General features: G+C 35.3%; 1 protein-coding gene across 1 annotated transcript; it reads left to right on the top strand.

Moving 5' to 3' along the window:
* The first annotated feature begins 2,308 nt into the window (after nt 1-2,308).
* Nucleotides 2,309-3,484, top strand: LYSOPL2 (lysophospholipase 2). Its single transcript, XM_086241182.1, has one exon. The coding sequence runs from the start codon at nt 2,381-2,383 to the stop codon at nt 3,341-3,343; it is 963 nt and encodes a 320-aa protein (XP_086097308.1). The 5' UTR covers nt 2,309-2,380; the 3' UTR covers nt 3,344-3,484.
* The last annotated feature ends 16,526 nt before the right edge of the window (nt 3,485-20,010 follow it).

Below are 20,010 nucleotides of genomic sequence, written 5' to 3' on the forward strand. Positions count from 1 at the left end.
ACGTACAATTCCACTTCATAGTTCATGTAACCTCTTCTTGATCATGTTTTTGAATTTCAAAACAGAGGGTAAATCCATTCTTAATCATAATATTGCATTACAGGATCATAAATGGTTTTTTGACAAATAAACCGTAAAATATATATTAAGATCTACGGGCCTAAATAAATAAAAGTCCACCTTTAAAAAAAAAAAAAAAAGAAGCTTCAATATCCACTCTCGAAGTGAAATGGGCCTAAGTTATGCAATGATTTGATAGAGAGGAGGCTATGGCTTCTATTGGTCTTGGTTTGTCTTATGGTTACATGTTCCACCAAAAGCCTCTGGGCTAGTAGAAAATCTTATGTGTGAGGACTTCCTGGTTGTCTCTAGGCCCAGGATCATTGTTTGGTAGTGTTTTGTTGATATCTTTGGGCCTTTTGGCCCCCATTCGTTAGTAAAAGTAAAGAAAATAAATGAAAGGCCAAAATACATTTTTGGTCCCTGTACTATGGCTGAGTTGCACTTTGGTCCCCGTCATTTCAATTTGCATTTTTCAAGGACTGTGATTCTATTAATGTCGTAATCAGGTCCAAACCATCAAAATTGTCTACTTTAGAGCCAATCAGGTGGTGCCACGTCGATATTTTCCGTATCGATTTTGACGGATTGGACCTGATTGTGACACTAATGAGAACACGATCCTTAAAAAATGTAAATTGAAATGACGATGACCAAAATGCGACTTAGTCATAGTATATAGACCAAAAACGTCTTTCGGCCTAAACAAAAACACCTCTACAGCAACCACATGTTGAGAGTCAAATGTAACAATGATTCATGAAGACCCAAAGCACTAGAGAGGCTCAACTAGACCTAGCAATGTGTCGTGTTTCAGCATGTTTGTATTGTGTCGTTTTTGTGTCGTGTGAAATTATACTAAACCTAAGCTCAACCTGTTAACTTATTGTGTCCAAATAGACAAACTCAAACCCAAACCCAAACCCAACCCATTAATTTTCGTGTTGTTTTGTGTTTTTACGCATTTTTCCTATTCTTTCTTTTTTTATTGGTCAACTAATCAACTAAGATAAAAAAATTACAAAAAATACCAAGCATAATATAGATAAAACATCTTAAAATACTGTTAAAACTTATAGTTTACATATTATATAACAAAGTCCTAAAACATTTTAAAAGAAAATACATCCAACAAATAAATAATAGCCTAATTTTTTTTGTAAAACATAAAGAAGACATATTTCATAAAGATATCATGTCATTATCGTGTTTGCAAGAAAAACACTGACTCAACTCGTTGTATTTCATGTTATTATCATGTCAACTCGTAATGGTCTCGACTCGATAAGGCTTCACCCAAACACCAATAATTTCATATGTGTTCGTGTTGTAGATGATTTTGCCAGGTATAGGCCCAACTTAGCCAAGCAATCAGCTGCATAATTCTTTTTCAAATAATACTAGGCATCTCCAATTGGCTTGGTCTTGGGTAGTAGATAGAATGAATACTCAAACGAAAATTTGTATCACAAATTTGGACTCTAAATGATGTGACATTGTATGCATAAGTGTCTAACATGTTGTAAATAAATGAATTCTAAATTGGACCTAAGTGTAAATTTATCAAAAACTGCTACATTATTTGATATATAAATTTGAAATACAAATTTAGCATCTTTAGTGCTAGCTTTTTTTCCATGTGTACGTAGAATTATCTCAGAATTATGGTCCTCATTTAGCATTCAAAAATTTTCTTTTCATTATCTAATTCATGTAACTTCCAAATATGATCTGGCCAATCCAAAACGGAAGGGGATAAGATTACAGTGATCACCTACCATTTCTTTTGATTTTTCTTCCAAACCCGACCAAGTTGTGTGAAAATTGACATATTTTTGCTACTAGGGCATTGCCATTATTAAGTTTTAAACCGGTCTGCTTACGAAAGCAATTTTGGCATAAAAGGTTAGGTAGTGGTAGTTGGTGAGGCAAAACCCGCCATTTCAACATGCGCAGTGCCCTCAAAGGCTCAAATCCGCGCCAAAATTATATGCACCTACAAAACGACATACACTCTTTTTTTTGTACAGCCAAAACGACATACACTTTGCCCCAAAACATCCTATAGAAAAAAATAAAAAAAATAAAAATAAAAATCATGCTTGAAATCAAAGATAAACAGCCCAACTCATAAATTAATCTCAACCTCACCATCTCAATGTTAGTGGTGGAGCCAGTGGACCCCACCAAAACTCATCAGTCCACCAACCCCCAGCCCCCACCCACCACCCCACCAAAACCCACTCTCCCTCTCTCTAAATCCCCCCTCCCATTTTCTTACCACCACATTGACCCGATACTCTCTCCAACAACCCGAAACATGTCCACCGAAACATCGGCCCCGCCGAATTTTTGGGGCGAAATGCCGGAGGAGGAGTACTACACCTCCCAAGGGGTGCGCAACACCCAATCCTACTTCCAGACCCCCAACGGCCAGATCTTCACCCAGAGCTTCCTGCCGTTGGATCAAAAAGTCAAGGGCACCGTGTTCATGAGCCACGGCTATGGCTCCGATACCGGCTGGCTCTTCCAGAAGATCTGCATCCACTTCGCCACGTGGGGCTACGCCGTCTTCGCCGCCGACCTCCTCGGCCACGGCCGCTCCGACGGCATTCGCTGCTACCTTGGCGACCTCGAAAAAGTCGCCGCCACGTCACTCCAATTCTTCCTCCACGTCCGTAAATCCGAGCCCTACGCCCACCTCCCTGCCTTCCTCTTCGGTGAGTCCATGGGCGGCGCCGCCACCATGCTTATGTACTTCCAATCCGAGCCCGACACGTGGACGGGCCTGATCTTCTCGGCCCCGCTCTTCGTCATCCCCGAGAACATGAAGCCGAGCAAGCTCCATTTATTCGCGTACGGATTGCTGTTCGGGATTGCGGACACGTGGGCGGCGATGCCGGACAACAAAATGGTGGGGAAGGCGATTAAGGATCCGGAGAAGCTTCGGATCATAGCGTCGAACCCGAGGAGGTATACGGGTCGGCCACGTGTCGGGACCATGAGGGAGATCGCTAGGGTGTGCCAGCACATACAGGATAATTTCGAGAGGGTTACGGCACCGTTTTTAACTGTGCATGGGACCGCGGACGGGGTGACGTGTCCCACGTCGTCTAAGTTGCTGTACGAGAAGGCATCCAGTGTGGACAAGACTTTGAAGCTTTACGATGGAATGTACCATTCGCTGATACAAGGGGAGCCGGATGAGAATGCTGAAATTGTGTTGAGGGATATGAGGGAGTGGATTGATGAGCGGGCTGAGAAGTATGGGCCCAAAGTCTAGCCCAATACTTAGTGGGTTTATGTATTATGTGGAGTTTTAGTTTTTGGGATGTGACAAAATCAAAATGTGGGGTGATTTGGTTGGGATAAGACTTGTATTTAATTTTAATGTAATAATAAGTTGATAACTTATAACTTTTAACTCTCATGGCCTAGTTCTATATTCTACTTAATTGATTGGGAAATTTTTTCTCTTGTTTTTGCCTAGTCAATGATTTGGTATGGTGCAAGAAATGTTGAGCGAACTTACTATGAAGATGGGATTTGGTATGGTGCAAGAAATGTTGAGCGAACTTGCTTTGAAGATGGGATGATGTCTTTTGGTGGTTGGAATTACAACTCTAGGCTTCATTCCATGTTTTTGCTTTTCATAAGTATTGGTCACATCATTCATTATTGTTAGAGGAGTGTTCTACATAGGGGTGGGTACGGTAACCGAATCGATTGGCCAGAACTGTGTACCGAACTGTCACCAAAGGAATGGCATAAAACAGATCTACCATTGTACTGTCTGCAATTTGGAACTGACTGTTTTAGTGTCGGTTGGTGTGGGTCGGTGGCATTCGGTATTGGTGGTTGGTGTTTTGTAGAGAGAGAGAGAGAGAGAGAGAGAGAGAAAGAGAGAGAGAGAAAGAGAGAGAGATAGATAGATAGATAGATAGATAGATGGATGGAGATAAAGAAGATCGATGTTGTGGTGGTGCTAGATTGGTGGTCGTTTGTGGTGGAGGAAGTGGAGGTGACCCACGAGTTTCTAGTTTCTGGAGGCTGAGAGAGTGAGAGGTAATGGAGGTGGTGGTGCAAAGACGGCAAAATGACTTGCAGCTGGGCAGAGGTGGTGGCGATGATGTTGCAGACTTGTATCAAAGGAAGAAGCAAGCACACAAGAAGAAGCAGAGAAGAGAAGAAACAAAGGAGGGTCGGTCGGTATCGGAACACCGATGGTCTGTGATGTTCTAGACCGTTTTCGACGCCAAATTTGCCGACACCGGTTGGTAATCCTACCGATGCCGAAATTTCATGAAATCCAATTGAATTGTTGGTATCGGAATCAGCACGTGATTGGCTTTTTTTCAGTAATTCAAGAAAAAAAACCCAGCCCTAGTTCTACACACCTATTTCACTTAAGCATTTCCCATTCTTTAGGTTCAGATATGTAAAATTCGACAATACAACCATTGCATGTCATGTGGATAATTTTTTTAAATGTTGACGGGTTTATCTTTTCCATACTAAAGTGTAGATTTTGCTTGAATTTATTTGTGTCACGTGGGGTGACTGTAAATGCTCTCTTATGTAAAAAAGAAAAAATAAAAACTAGAGATTAGTAGATGATTCTTTCTCTCTCAAAATAATGCAAACAAAATACTAATATGCAAAGATTTGAGTTGGTTATGTTTCTTGGTGGCTTTGATATTGCTCCATTTACTTACTATGGAAAATGATTGGGTACTATTTTAAGGTTATCTGGTTGTTTGTTGAAGGACTTTTTTAAGTGGTGATGACATCAAAATTTATTTTATAAGGGATTTGTATATGTAAGTTGAATAATGTCCATGTGCATTTGTGCATGAGCATGTTATTCACAATCTCATCATCAAAAAATCTCTCCATATTAAACTGGGACTAAATAGGAATGGACTGACTCAGGTTGACCCATTGACCCATCCATTAGCAGATTGGGCCGATACTGACTCACTTATTGTCGAGTTTGTGCTGGATCGTAGCCCAAGTCTAATAAACCCAAAAGAACAAAAAGTAAAAAGAATATTGGATTCTAGATCCTTCTTTTAACTTGAAAGATTGAAAGACATGGTGACGTGTCTGAGCAAAATACAGTTTTGGTCTAAGATACGGTGGACACGGACTTGAAAGAGAGAGAGAGAGAGATTACGTGTTGGAGTGCGCGCTTTCACTTTTTCGAGGTAGGTGATGTATGAATTCCTGCTTCCGCCACGTGGGTCAACCTCTGCCGTAGGATCATGATGGAGCCCACGTTGAACCCGAGTCCGTCCACCGCAACCCAATTGTCATGAGTCATGATAAAGTTTTTGTAGTGGATGTGACTGATTTTGGACCGTTCCAGTGCGAGCAGCTATTGTTGGTGATTGGTGAGTAATAAGAAGATATGGAGATGTTTCTTAAAATATGGCTTACAAAATATCTTATTTGTTGTGTATTCAATTGGTTTTGGACCCTACATTTTGATTTCAAATGGTGAATTAGTAAGTTATTGACAGATGATTATTTAGGTTGGTTGACGACATTTAATTTTATTTTGTCAAATAAAGTTATGAATTCAAATTTTATAAAAGTTTGTTTAGCATTGCTTTTAGAATTGTGAAAAACGCTTTTAAATTAATAAAAATATGTTTAATAATATTTGACAGAAATAAATAAAAGTATTTTTAAAAAAATTTTTAAAAAATATTTGACATTCTTCAAAAAGTACTTCTAAGTATTTTTACATTAATTACTTAAAATTTTTATTAATGCTTCTTAGCAGAAGCGCTTTTAGTAAAAACATTATTAAGTAAAAGCACTTCCAATAAATAGTGCCAAACCAATCATAAATTACAGTTAATTAATAAATAAAAAATTGATGAATTATTGTTGATTTGATGAAAGATTTACAATTTTATTGGCAAAAGTATTTTATTAGTTCAGCTCACCTAAAAATTCAATATGAAGGGTAAAAGAGTCAAATACAATTCAAGGATTGAATTAACTAAATTAATTATTAATTTCATAATCGTGTTAAATTTAATAAATATATTGTCATTTACTTATCTCTCATTTAAATTCCTACTCAGTATTTCTCTATGTTATCTTCTCGAATGAATATAACAAAGGTCTGTTGGTTTTTTTAGTTCGGAGGTGCATTTGGCTTTTACAATCTCAATGGTGGTACTTTAATTAATTACATGGGCGGTGGTATGGATATCCAGCACATGGTTAATGTATATGAATTGATGCAATTTAATTTTAGCAACAATGACAGACTGTAAAAATAAGAGGAGTTTCTAGCCAGTTGGTATACTATCAAGTGTTGGGCTAGAAGACTTCGGATAATTGGCAAACAACAAATCTAATAGTTTGATTTATTTTAATGAGTTAGAGTTTTACGATTGTGTTAAATTCAATTATTGAATGGGTTGTTTCTCAGTTTTATTTAAGTTTATTTGTTTAAATTTATATGTCTTTCATAGTTAGGTTAATTAGATACTCTTCCTGGCCAAAAAAAAAAAAAAAGTTGGATACTCTTCATAGATGTAGACGAATTTTAATCACGTATATCTTGATGTGCTCGTGTAGTTGTCATCTTACTTTTATTATTTTTATTTCTTCCAACGCATATTAATTGTTGTGATGAGGGGGTTTATTAATTCCATTATGTTGGCCTTAAGTTTTCCCAAAGAGGTGATCGATATGATCCATATTCATCAGTCTACAACTTGATGAGATAGGCTGGATCAAGAATTGGTTCATTTATGATCAGGATCAATTCTGAAATTTTAAGGATTTAAAGATGAATTATAAAAATTGAGGCCTCCGCTCCAATATATTCATATGAATTTTTTTTTTTTTTTTTTATAGAGCTTACTAATTTTTGGATTCAAGCTTTAAAACTTTAGTTACATTAATTGAGTTTATTATATTATATAGGAGATCTATAAAAGATGGGGCATAAATATTTTGAAACTTGAGACGGTTTATTCACTTGACTCTTCATAAAATCGGCTATTTTAATGAATCTAGTTAGTTCAATCCCTTCAAAAATTGCCCTTGCAAGAAAGGAAGGTTAAGCCCTATCAAGGTTTACATCAAAATGATGCGTAAGAACTAAGAACAAATTAATTAGGGAGTGTCCCAATCCCTTGTGGTAGTAGGCAATAGGCATGTTAATAAACTTCCAAAGTTCTTGGTATTTGATGCTCTTAATCATTTGACTCTTGGGCTTCCCTTGGAACCAGGAAAGCATGCATAGTTTTGGGTCCTTCATATTGCTCATTGTTTATGGAGTTAATTACACTTATACCCCCTGAAGTTTATCATTTTTTCACATACACCCCATGAGGTTTCAATAATTACACATACACCCCTGAGGTTTTAAAACTGTTACATATAACCCCCTATAGTGAGACGAAAATGATGAAAAATTATGTAAAAAAGCATGCTAAGGGATTAAATAGCCTAATAAGATTATTCAAGCTGTAAGGTCCAACTTGAATACAAATATTTTCTTTTTTATTTATTTATTTTTTTTCTTTTGTAGGGGGTTATATGCAACAGTTTTAAAACCTCAGGGGGTGTATGTGTAATTATTGAAACCCCAGAGGGTGTATGTGAAAAGACGATAAATCTCAAGGGGTGTAAGTGTAATTAACTCTTGTTTATGTGTATCTATGTTCACAGATAATTGTCTGCACAATTGGTACCTAAAATAGATGGAACTAATCACATGTATAACCACTTTGCAGTTTGCTTATACTGTTCTCTTCTCAAATATAAGATCTTTGTATTATCATATTGGGAATTTGATTACACATCCAAATAGAAATTGTTTAATTAGTGATCCAAATTTATAGTCTATGGATATTAAGTTGCCAAATTGTTTGACATGCAAGAACACATTTTTGCGTGTTATTTGTGTACAACTATACATATAAAATTGAAATACTTTGCACTTGTGTATGTTTTTTGTTTTTTTCTTCTTTCTTTAGTAATTAAACCAAGAATTATTTGATGGGTAAAGCCAGCTGGTTTTAATTGACGTACTTTTAGAGGCCATATATATGCTTTTTTTGAATCAGAAGGTTGTAAGAAACTCGCTAGCTCGCGCGCACACACACACTCAACTCTTGTGCAAAATAGTCATGCTCCAAGAAGCAAAAAAGAATTGGCTGCTGGTATGTGATTTAAACTAAATTATTTTGTGGAAAGGATATTATTTAAAACATTGATCCATGTGTTCAAAACTTTAATCGATTCAATCGAGCTATCAAGAGTACGTCAAGAACCAGGCTATCATTGGACTTAACCTTTAGCTTAAAAAATCTTGATTGTATGGCTATTACAATTTACAAATGAGAGTACGTAGCTATGAACCTATGACGTTAATGTCCACATCTCATGCAGACAGATTAGACAGCGTTAACAAATTATAGTTTTTTTTTTTTTTTTTTAATGGATAAACTCGTTGATCCAATGTGAAAAAAGGTTTCTACATATGATATTCATATGGTAACAAGTTTCTTTACAAAATTACGAAACATCACATTACTATGACTTGCAAATAAAAAGGAAAATGCTTAAAATCCTAACAATTTTTCTAACATTTGTTTTTCAACTTACAACTTACTCACGTGACATTAATTCATTTGACATGATTTATCTTTTATTTTTTTACAGTCCAATATATAAATGATGGGAAAAATAGTTGAAAAAAAATAAAATGGTGCACTCACCCAACCAAACGACTCGTGCTGTTCTTCCCCTAGCTCTCACCGGTTGTCCCTTGTCCTCGTCAGCCATCCTCTCTCTCTCTCTACCTCTACCTCTCTTTGTGCTAGAATTTATTGGTTATAATAACTTTGATTGATTGAATTTGAGCTATCAAAAGCATTTTAGAATCAGTTTGGCTCGCAAAATAGGCTCTTTGGAATGTTATTCTTTGGGGGAATGACAATAAATGATTGTTCTAAAATGATAAAAATAGTAAATTGGTCACCATAAAAATAACATTTACGTTTTTGTTACATTGGAAGGGATCGAACTCTTGTCCTACATTGATTTGTGTAGTAACATAAATTAAAACAGTTTACAATTATATCCTTGTCTATGAGTCTATGACATATCAAATTATTCATATTTGGATGACAAATGATATTTTCAATTTATATTCACACAATTTGGTCATAAAAATCCACAGTAAATGCATTGCTAGTGCATGAGAATAGAAAACTCATGTGTTTCATAAGGGTACGTATTCGATTCTCATGTAGAAGGTAACACAATTCTAAAAGTGTACATACCAAATATGTGAATGAAATCTTTCTCATTTTCAAGCTTCATTTCCGGGCCATGCAAGCCAGAGAAACTCAGAAAGCTAAAAATCCGATCAGTTATTGTGCAATAGAAACATGTTAAAAGAGCTCATTTTAAAGTCTTCTAGATTGGTATCCCCAATTTAGATTTGAATCCTCTCCTTGGCTAATATTGCCTATGCTCTCCTTAACTTATCATCCTTACATGCCAAGAAGAAATATAATGGATGTCTTAAAATTTTGTATCAAAGTTGCCACACCCCAGAATTGAGTAATACCAAATGAAATGTAGTTTGCCTTTAAATAAAATTAAAAAAAATCTAAGCGGAAGAGATTCGAACTTAAAATCTTTTAAATATTGTAAAAATTAAATACTACTAAAGTAATAACTAGTTAATATCAATATGGAACTAGATTAATAACTATTTATACATTGGCAATCACTATTTTTGGAATTCATTTGAATAAAGAGAATTATTCATTTCTAATTTAAAAGAAATTAAGCCACGATACCTAACAACTCCTAAACTTCTTGATTGGATTAATGCAACTAAATCGTCTTTGTCCTCAAACTTCCATAAATATATTTTTAAGTGTCTAACCATAAATAATACGGTAAGCTCGAATCTGAGATAACAACTTCCATAATAAACACGTCCACCTTTCCTTCCATAACTTTCTTCTGGAAGTTCATTCATTGCTACATTAAGACACTTCTTACAATTCACGCCAGAAAGGTCCCTAGTGTATTGAGCTGTACCATAAAGTATATCAAGCTTTGACTGTAGCTTCCCATGAGCATACAACAATGAACTATTAGAAGCTTTAGAACATAAACGAGTTAACAATTCATGAATTTTATGATCAAACAATCAGGGAGTATCAACAAATTCATTACTAATCACATAAATTCCGTTGGTGGTGTCTCTTATACCAAAGAAATACGCATTTGAGTATTTTAAGAGGCAGTTATTGTACCAAATTATTGCTCCTTGACTATGAGGGCAATGCATGCGAAGGTTTACCCTTGCTTTCCTAATACAATTTCTGCAATTTGTAAGGGAGACTGTATTCCAGCATTGTGCTAACCCATATCCAGCATATTGACTGCCTCGTCCATTTCTGCTCTCCATGCTCTTCCCATATCTTTTATCAGAACTTGGAGCTATTTCAGATAAGTGTTTGAGTAATGTATCCAAATTCAGCTCATAAGGCCCCTTGGCTGGAAATTCTAAAAGACTAAAACAAGTATGTTTCACTACTACAGCTCCAAAGACAACATGCATAAAAGATAAGAGACTCAAGGGGGCTAAATATGGTTTTAAGAAAAACATCATGTTCAATAAATTCTTAAAACGCATAAAGCTTATGGACATATGCTTATATATATATATATATTTAAAAGACTTAGTTGTACTAGTAATACGTGCCACAAAGCCATGTTTGTTATATATCTATAAGAAATTAAATTTCAAACTTGTCTCTCGATCATTCTCTTTAGAAACAACAACATTAAATCAGTGATATATATATATATATATCAAAGAATATGTTGGCGATCATTACATTTTTTTTATGACCAATCACAATGTTTTTTAATATAGTAGTATTAGCCTTTACCGTAGGGATATAACAAGAGCCAAACTTTGATATAAAAATTCTGTTTTCCTTAGAAAAATAACTAGACTTGCCAATCATTTTGTTCTCATTTATTTCTCTACCTTTCTCTTTCTCTATTGATTTGCTACTAAAAAGTAACGTCCGCTAAAAAGCCTAAAAGCCAGGAAGTTCTAATCTTTTCAATTCTTACAAGCTTATGTATGTTTTTATATAATTTTATTTTTAATCAGGCTTATTTCATGATTTACCACTCAGAATTGTTTTTCATTCCTACATTATAACTTGAAAGTTTTTTTGTTTCAGGTTACCACCTATAACTTACATTCGTACGTGTCTCATTTTATCTTGTTCCATCAACAACTTCGTAAAAAGTACTGATGTGGCCGTTAATGTTGACGTGGCGTGCTGGATGTGCGTTATGTGTCACATATTTTTTTAAATTTTTGGATTTTTGGATTTTCTTATTTTTATAAACTTTGAAAATTTATTAAAAATAGTTTCGGACTTAGAAAAATACACAAAAAATTCTTATGGACTCTTCTTGACTAATACTAATTTACTGTAGGGTTCAATTATCAATTTACCTTATGAAAATTTTCAAAAAATTTGGAAAGATAAATTTATTTTTAAAAAATTAAAATAAATTTTCCTCTATTAAATAAATTCTAAAATTTTCATAAAATCTTAGACGAATTCTCAATAAATTTGGAAAGTGCAAATTTATTTCTAAATAGATGCGTATAACTCAAAATTTATAGTATTTGCTCATCATACAAAGTACAATCAATGAATTGAATGACATGTAACTTTCACGAGCCAATGAGCCATGCGTCCCCAAGTCTCAAAGTAAAGTGAAAAATATCTCAAGACTGTTTGGGTCATATCACCAGATATACAAATATCTCAAGACTGTATGGAGCCTTTGGTCAATGAACTCCAAAGGTTGCCTTTTCCGACTTCCTGACTGTTTCGTTTCATACCCGTAACCCATTCTCCATATTTGCTAAATTCACAGCCTCATTTTCATCTGTCTCTGTGAGTCTGTGTCAAACTTGTCTCAAAAAAATTTGTCTTCTTATTTAACACATTGAGAATTAGAACCTATTTTCAATTTAACTTCGATAGTGGATTTTCTTTTTTTTTTTTGGATACTTGGACTTGGAACTTATAATTTTATTTTTGATTTTGATTTTTTTAAATTTCATTTTCCCTTCTCAACCCTTGAGAGGGGCTAACATATAGAGAAGAACTTGCCTGCCCCGGTGTTAGGGGGACAGGTGGTGTCACAAGAGAGAAAAAAAACAGAGAGAGAGAGAGAGAAAGAGAGAGAGAGAGAGGAGAGAGATAGAGAGAGAGGGAGGAATGGGGATGCCAGCTGGTGTAATAGGGGGTGCAGGCAAGTTTTATTCTAACATATATAATAGGGCAGAGATTATACCATTAATTATTGAAGACTTGGGTGAGTTTGGCCATGGCTATTAGCTTTATGTTGTTGTACACAAAGTTGGTTAATGTTTTGTACAAGAAGGCTCTCTTCTACACTATTATTATCTCATCAGTAGTGCTAGACATCTCACAATTTTATATCATAATTTCATACCACCTTATGTGGCAACTTACATGACATTCATGCATTGGATACTAAAAATTAAAAACAAAAATTCAAAAATAAAAAGAAAAAATTTGTCCAATAAAATAATGACACGTAAAATGGTATAAAAATATGGTATAAGAATGTGGTAAATATAGTATTATTCTTATCCCATTTATCAACTTCTTTAACGTGAAAAATAATACTACATGGCCAAAAAAAAAAAAGGTGAAAAATTATAGAGTAAATTATCCATAAGTATCTTAATTATACACTGATTTTTAATTTAGTACCCCAACTTTAAAAATTTGACAAAAGTACCTTAATTTTCATTTTGTGTCAAAATAGTACCTCCGTTAGTTTTTCTGTCAAACAAAACCGTTATATGTTGACGTGGCAGGAGTATTTTCGTCTTTTTCCCCACATTTAAAAGATAATAATATTTTTTAAAATTTTTGAATAAAAAAAATTCTTAAAAAAATTAAAACTTTTCAAAATTTTAAAAAATTTTGGGGGGGCAGGGAGGGTCGAGGGGGTTGGGATGGGGGGAGAGAGGCAGGGGGTGGTTCTGGGTGGGGAAGAAGAAAGAGAGTGGGGGGCTGGTGCTGGGCATGGGGTGCAACGGGGCCAGGGTTGGGGTTGAGTGGGAGCGGTGTGACGGGATTGGGGGTGGGGGAGGGTTGGGTGGGATGGGTGGGGGTGGGCTGGATGGGGGCTGGGTGGTGGCGGGAAGGAGAAGGGATGGGACTGGGTGGGGGCGGGGCTGGGTGGTGGCGGGAAGTGGGTGGGGGTTGGGTGGGGGCGAGAAAGGGGATGGGATGAGTGGGGGCTGGGTGGTGGCAGGAAGGGGAGGGGATGTCTGATCGGGGAGGGGAGGGGACAGTGGCTGGTCAGGGAGGGGTTAAAAATTATAATTTTTTTAAGAATTTTTTTTTTTCAAAAGTTTTAAAAAATATTATTATCTTTTAAATGTGAGGAAAAAGACAAAAATACCCCCCGCCACGTCAACATATAACGGTTTATTTGATAGAAAAACTAATAGAGGTACTATTTTGACACAAAATTAAAGTTGAGATACTTTTTATCAAATTTTCAAAATTGAAGTATTAAATTGAAAATTAATGTATAATTAAGGTACTTAGAGATAATTTGTTCAAAAATATATTATAAACCAAAATAAAAAGTGTGATGACGTGTCTCAACAAAATACGGTTTTTGTCTTGAGAGAAATTACGTGTTGGACTACATGCTTTCACTTTGTTCGAGGTAGGTGACGTATGACTTTTCCCTTTCCGCCACGTGGGTCAACTTCCGCCGCTGATCATGGAGTCCACGTTGTTGGACCCGAATCCGTCCACCGCAGTCCAATTGTACAGGACCAATTGGGGCAAGTTGTTTAGGCAAAGTGGCAAACCTCTCTCTGTGGCTGCTGCCTATTGCTATCAATTAATACAATAATGTTTGCTGTAGTCGTGCACTCATGAATCATGCTAAAGTTTTTGGACAGTTCTGCGCAAATTTGGAGTAGCAATATCAAGATTATCTGCAAATATAGAAAATATCTAATGTTATTCAAATGTTCCATTCAAGTTCACTTTGACTTTAAATAGTAAGCTGGTTCGTTGTTCTGTGTGTCGGTGAAAACTCATAATTTTAACAAGTCATTGCACTATTGGTTTACTTGTTATTTTATAAATTTTGTGTAGATTTATAAATTTTTTTAACTGTCAAGTACATTCACAAATTACATCGCCTGTAACACATTGTCAACTCTGAAATTTTGAGAGTCTGAGACGAACAATATAAATAAGACCCTTGTTGTCTTGATCTACATACGCACTCACGTAATTTATTTTTTCATAAGTGCTCAAAAAATTCATTATAATAATAATTCAAAATAAAAATTATAACATAACAAAACATATAACAAACTATATATATCACAAACAAAAGTTTTATAATTATATCAAAGCATCATGTAAACCCCCAAATAAAAGTTTTATAATTACATCAAAGCATCATGTAAACCATACATGAAAATTAATTTAACCCTAGTTTTCAATTTTTCTCAAAGAATAAAAACCATACCTTGTTTAAATTGGTGTAGGTTTTGTTTTAGAAATTTCGGGATAAAGGGATTTGGGTTATGTGATCTTTTTCACGTTGGGGGGTTCTAGAACTCTTTTTTATTTTTTTTCCTTTGATTTACTTAGTTGAATTAAATATGTATCTGTTTAGTTGATGAGTTTAACAAATTGATGGCCCTATTTCAATTGGGCTATTTCTACTTTTGAATTGGAACTTAAAATATATATATATATATATATATATTACTTGGAGGCACATATTAACATTTTTAAGCCTAACATATAATATATATCATATAAAGGGTTAAAATTTCGAGGCCCTTGAGATTGGGGGGCCCGAGGCGACCGCCTACTCGGCATCCCCTTAGGGTCGGCCCTAGGTCCATTATGTCAAAACACCCTAAATGAACGTTGAGTTTTGTCCATGTGGAGAGACAAATGGGTCAATTCATGTTCTAATGTAAGTCAAATAGGGTCAATTAGGCTGATCGTTTTGTTATTTGAAAAAAAGTGTTGGTCAGTTGGACTCAATGTGTGATCCCATTTGAATAACAAAACCATTTGAAGTGATCTCAATTAACTTGAAAGTACAAGACTATAATATATTAAAAAATTATTATACTCTAAAAATTTGCACTATAAAAGATAAGATAACAATATATATCAAACTAATAGATATCGCACCCTCATTTTAGATTAACTTTTGAAAAATATTAACTTGTTCATATTTGTCAAACAACCTATATTTTCGTGTTGTATAATATTTCAGTACATTTCAACAATTGTCCTTGTGGGGTAGTAGGCAACAGGCATGTTTATAAGCTTCCAAAGTTCGTGGTATTTGTTTATAAGCTGTGCTTCACAGAATCACAATAACTTTTTTCATATTGCTCATTGTTTATGTGTATCCATCTGCTTTGATAATTGGTGCAAACGTGCAACTATCGCACAACTCCATTTGGTATCTAAAATAGATGGATGATGGATCTAATCACATGTATAAGTTATAACCACTTTGCGTATATTGTTCTCTTCTCAAATATAAGATCTTTGTATTATTATATTGTGAATTTAGATTAGACATTCAGATGGGAATCAGTCTAATTAGTGATCTAAATTTATAGCTTGTCGATATTAAGTTTCCAAATTATTTGACAACACATTTTCTAGTATTGTACGTACAAATATAATATTGGAAATACTTTGCACTTTCTGAATGTTTTTTATTTTCTTTCTTTAGTAATTAAACCAATATATATTTGAACCGTCAAGCCAGCTGATTTGACTTTGAGAGTTGTGTGGCTGATTGAGAGGTCATAATATGCTTCTTTGAAATCAAAAGCTTGCTAGAAACACACGCACACTCAACTCTTATGAAAATTGGTCATGCTCCCACTCCCAGAAGCCAAAAAGAACGAAATTTGGCTGCTGGTATGTGATTTAAACTAAATTATTTTGTGATAATGATATTATATAAAAGGACTTAACACAATGATCCATGTTCAAAACCTTAATGGATTGAATCCAGCTATCAAGAGCATGTCAAAAACCAGGCTATCATAGGACTTAACCTTTAGCTTAAAAAATGATTATATGACGAATACAAATGAGAGTGGCTATATTGCAAACGTCCATATCTTATACAGATAGATTGGACCAAAAAAAAAAAAATATATATATATATATATATATTAGAATAAAAATGGGTTAAATCGTCAATCCGATGTGAAAAAACACGTCTACCACATTTATATCCGCATGGTGGCAAGTTCCATTACAAATTTACAAAACATCACACCACTATGACTTGCACATAAAAAGGATGTTGTGATTTTGGCTCACCTTTGATGTTGTTTTAGGTCCATTGGAGGTTTGTGATGGAGTTCTGAGATTATTTGGGCATAGGAGAGACAAAAAGAGACTCAGCTACAAGGGAGGCTCGATCCCTTATGGAGTGGGATTGATCCCAGTGCAAGTCTGGAGGAAACCATCGATTTTTAAGGATCTATCTAAGCTATGGTGGGGTTAGTTGATCTCTTGGTATTTGTGAGGTTAATATGCCATTTTTAAATCAATTTTTTAACATTCCTCTTGCCTTATATTTATGGCAATTCAATTTTGACATTGACACTCCATTGCAAATTTTTTTTATTCTAAAAAATTAATAAACTTAAATTAATTTGACATTGATACTCTCATCGCATGTATATGCTCTTACAAGTTTTAAAACTGAGGTGCCTTTAATTTAGTTGAGAATCCGGCCACTCATCAAAATGTTTATTGTCGTTATTTATCCATAACACCACATCAGCAGTGTTACCAAAATTACACCGAAAAACTCAAGGGAGCTCATATGTTTCATATTTTTCCCTACACATGAGTATTTGATTCTCATGTAGAAGATCGATAACACATTTTTGAAGGTGTACATACCAAATATAGAAATGAAATCTTTCTCATTTTCACGCTTTATTTATGCAAAACAAATGGGGCCTTGAGTTAGGCATCGCAATGAGGCGGGTCAAGGTCGAGTTTCCCAATATCATCCTTGTCCCGCTGAGTGTATGGGTTCCTCGATATCAGCATTTAAATTTAGATAAATACATAATATAGTATAAAATTAAATTATAAAATAACACTATTAAATTTAAAATATAATAAAAATAAACACATAAAATTGAGAGATAATTATAATTTATAAAATATAATTATATAATACATTTATTAAGTTAAGGAGGTATACAGGGCGAGGCGGTGTAGGTGGTATCATAAAAATGCATAATATATTTGAATATATGAATAAAGGGTATTATTCATTAAATCTTCATTTGATAATAATACCTAGCAACTCCTAAACTTCTTGATTGATTAGTGCAACTGAATAGTATTTGTCCTCAACTTTTCACAGATATAGTTTAAGTGAGTCTAACCAGAAATAAAGGGGTAATTTTCGAATTTGAGATAACAACTCCCATAATAAGCATGTCCACCCTTCCTTCTATAGAATATTTTGTTTTAAAGTTCCTTCATTGTTTCATTAAGACACTTATTACAATTCACGCTAAAAAGGTTCTTAGTGCATTGAGCCGCATCATAAAGTATGTCAAGCTTTAACTTTATGTTTCCATGAGCATACAACAATGGACTCGTAGAAGCTGTAGAACATAAATGAGTCAACAATACACCAATTTTATGATCAAACAACCCGGGAGTATCACTAAATTCGTTACTCATCACATAAAGCCCGTTAGTAGTGTCTCTTATACCAAAGAAATGTGCATTTGAGTATTTTATGAGGCAGTCATCGTACCAAATAATAGCTCTTAACTATGAGGGCAATGCATGCAGGCTTTACACTTGCTTCACTAATACAATTTTTGCAATCTGTAGAGGAGACTTCATTCCAGCATTGCGCTAACTCATATATAGCATATTTATTGCGTCGTCCATATCTGCCCCGCACGCCTTCTCCATATCTTTTATAAGAACTCGTAGTTGTTTTTTTTAGGTGTTTGAGTAACGAATCCAAATTCACCTCATAAGGCCCCTTGGCTGGAAATTCTAGGAGACTAAAACAAGTATATTCCAACACTACAGATCCAAAGACAACATTGAGAAACAATAAGAGACTCAAAAGGATTAAATATGGTTTTAAGCAAAACATTATGTTTGATACAATTGAACTTGTATTCAATTTAACTCTTAAAACAAATGCATAAAGAAAATGAAGTTATAGACATATGCTTCTATAGTTATATATATATATATATAAATATATATAGGGTTAATTTCAATTCAGTATCTCGAGTTTGCTTTAAATTTCAATTTAGTATCTCATGTTTAAAATCTTGCAATGTCATACCTCATCTTTCCAATTTATTGCAATGTCATACCTATGTCAGTATAACTGTTAAGAGATATGTTAAATGATGATGTGACACTTACATGACACTCCGACAATGCTGACTAGATGTCACGTGGTCTGACAACATGACACATCATGCCAAGTGGTATAAAAAATAATTTAAAATTTAAAAATTTAAAAATAATTATGTGGTATGATGTGCCATGTTTCTAGATTTTTAATTATTTTTATGCCACATGGCATGACATAGCATGTTATTAGATCATGTGGCATCTAGTCATTATTGTGAGAGTGTCATGTAAGTGTCACATCAGCTTTTAACAGATCTCTTAACAGTCATACTGACGGAAGTATGACATTGCAACAAATTAAAAAGATGAGGTATGACATTGTAAAATTTTAAATATGAAGTATTAAATTAAAATTTGAATCAAACTTGAAGTACTGAAGTGAAATTAACCCTATAAATATATTAGACTTAGTTGTACTAATTGGTGCCACAAAGTCATGTTTGTTGTAGAGGACTGCTATTTGCACACTTTTTTTTTTTTTCTTTTTGCACACACTTTTCTCCTATACACCCCCTATCTTCTTCAAAAATTTAAAATTTCTCTTTAACACACCCCTCTAATTACCCTAATACCCCTATTTTATACATTTCACACACCCCCTATCTCTCTCCCAAAATTTAAAATTTCTCCTACACACCCCTTCACCCACCACACCTCATCAACTCATACAAAAAAAAAAAAAAAACACAGCCCCTCCCCCTCCCTCACCCTCACCCGACCACCTCCCTCCCTCTCTCCTTCCCTCACCGACCACTTCCCTTTCTCTCTCCTCCCCGCAGCACCGACCTCTCTCTCTCTCCTCCCCGCAGCACCACCCTCTTATCTCTCTCTTCTTCCCGCAGCACCACCCTCCCTCTCTTTCCTCCCCTCCGAACACCATTAAAAAAAAAATTTCAGTTCGGCAGACCAGTGTCGAACTGGGCTGTTTCGTTCGGCACTCATCCGCCGAACAATCCTGTTATATTCGGCGGATGACTGCCGAACGAAACAGCTCGGTTCGGCACTGGTCCGCCGAACCTGCCGAACTGATTGTTTTTTTTTTTTAATGGTGGCTGGTTCTGGGCTTCGAGGTGGAAGACGAGGTGCTGCGGGCGGAGGTGTAGCAGCGTGTGGGAGGACAGCGGGCTGGGTGCTGCGCACAGGCAGTTGCGAAGAGGTGGTCACCGATCTTGAAGGCAGACAGAGAAATGGAGAGAGGAGAGATGGAAAGAGAGAGAGAGAGAGCCGCTGGTGGTCTCTGTTCGTGGGGAGGTGGCCAGCGATGGCAGGCGTGGCCAAGGTTGGCGGCGGCCAAGGTTGACGGTGAAGAAGAAAAAAAAAAAAAGGATGGGAATGGGGTGTGTGGGTGTGTGGGTGAGGGGAGGGTCAAAGTGGTCTTTTTTTTTTT

This window comes from Dryas octopetala, chromosome 4, assembly GCF_963921425.1.
Source record: "Dryas octopetala chromosome 4, drDryOcto1.1, whole genome shotgun sequence".
Taxonomy (NCBI): Eukaryota; Viridiplantae; Streptophyta; class Magnoliopsida; order Rosales; family Rosaceae; genus Dryas; species Dryas octopetala.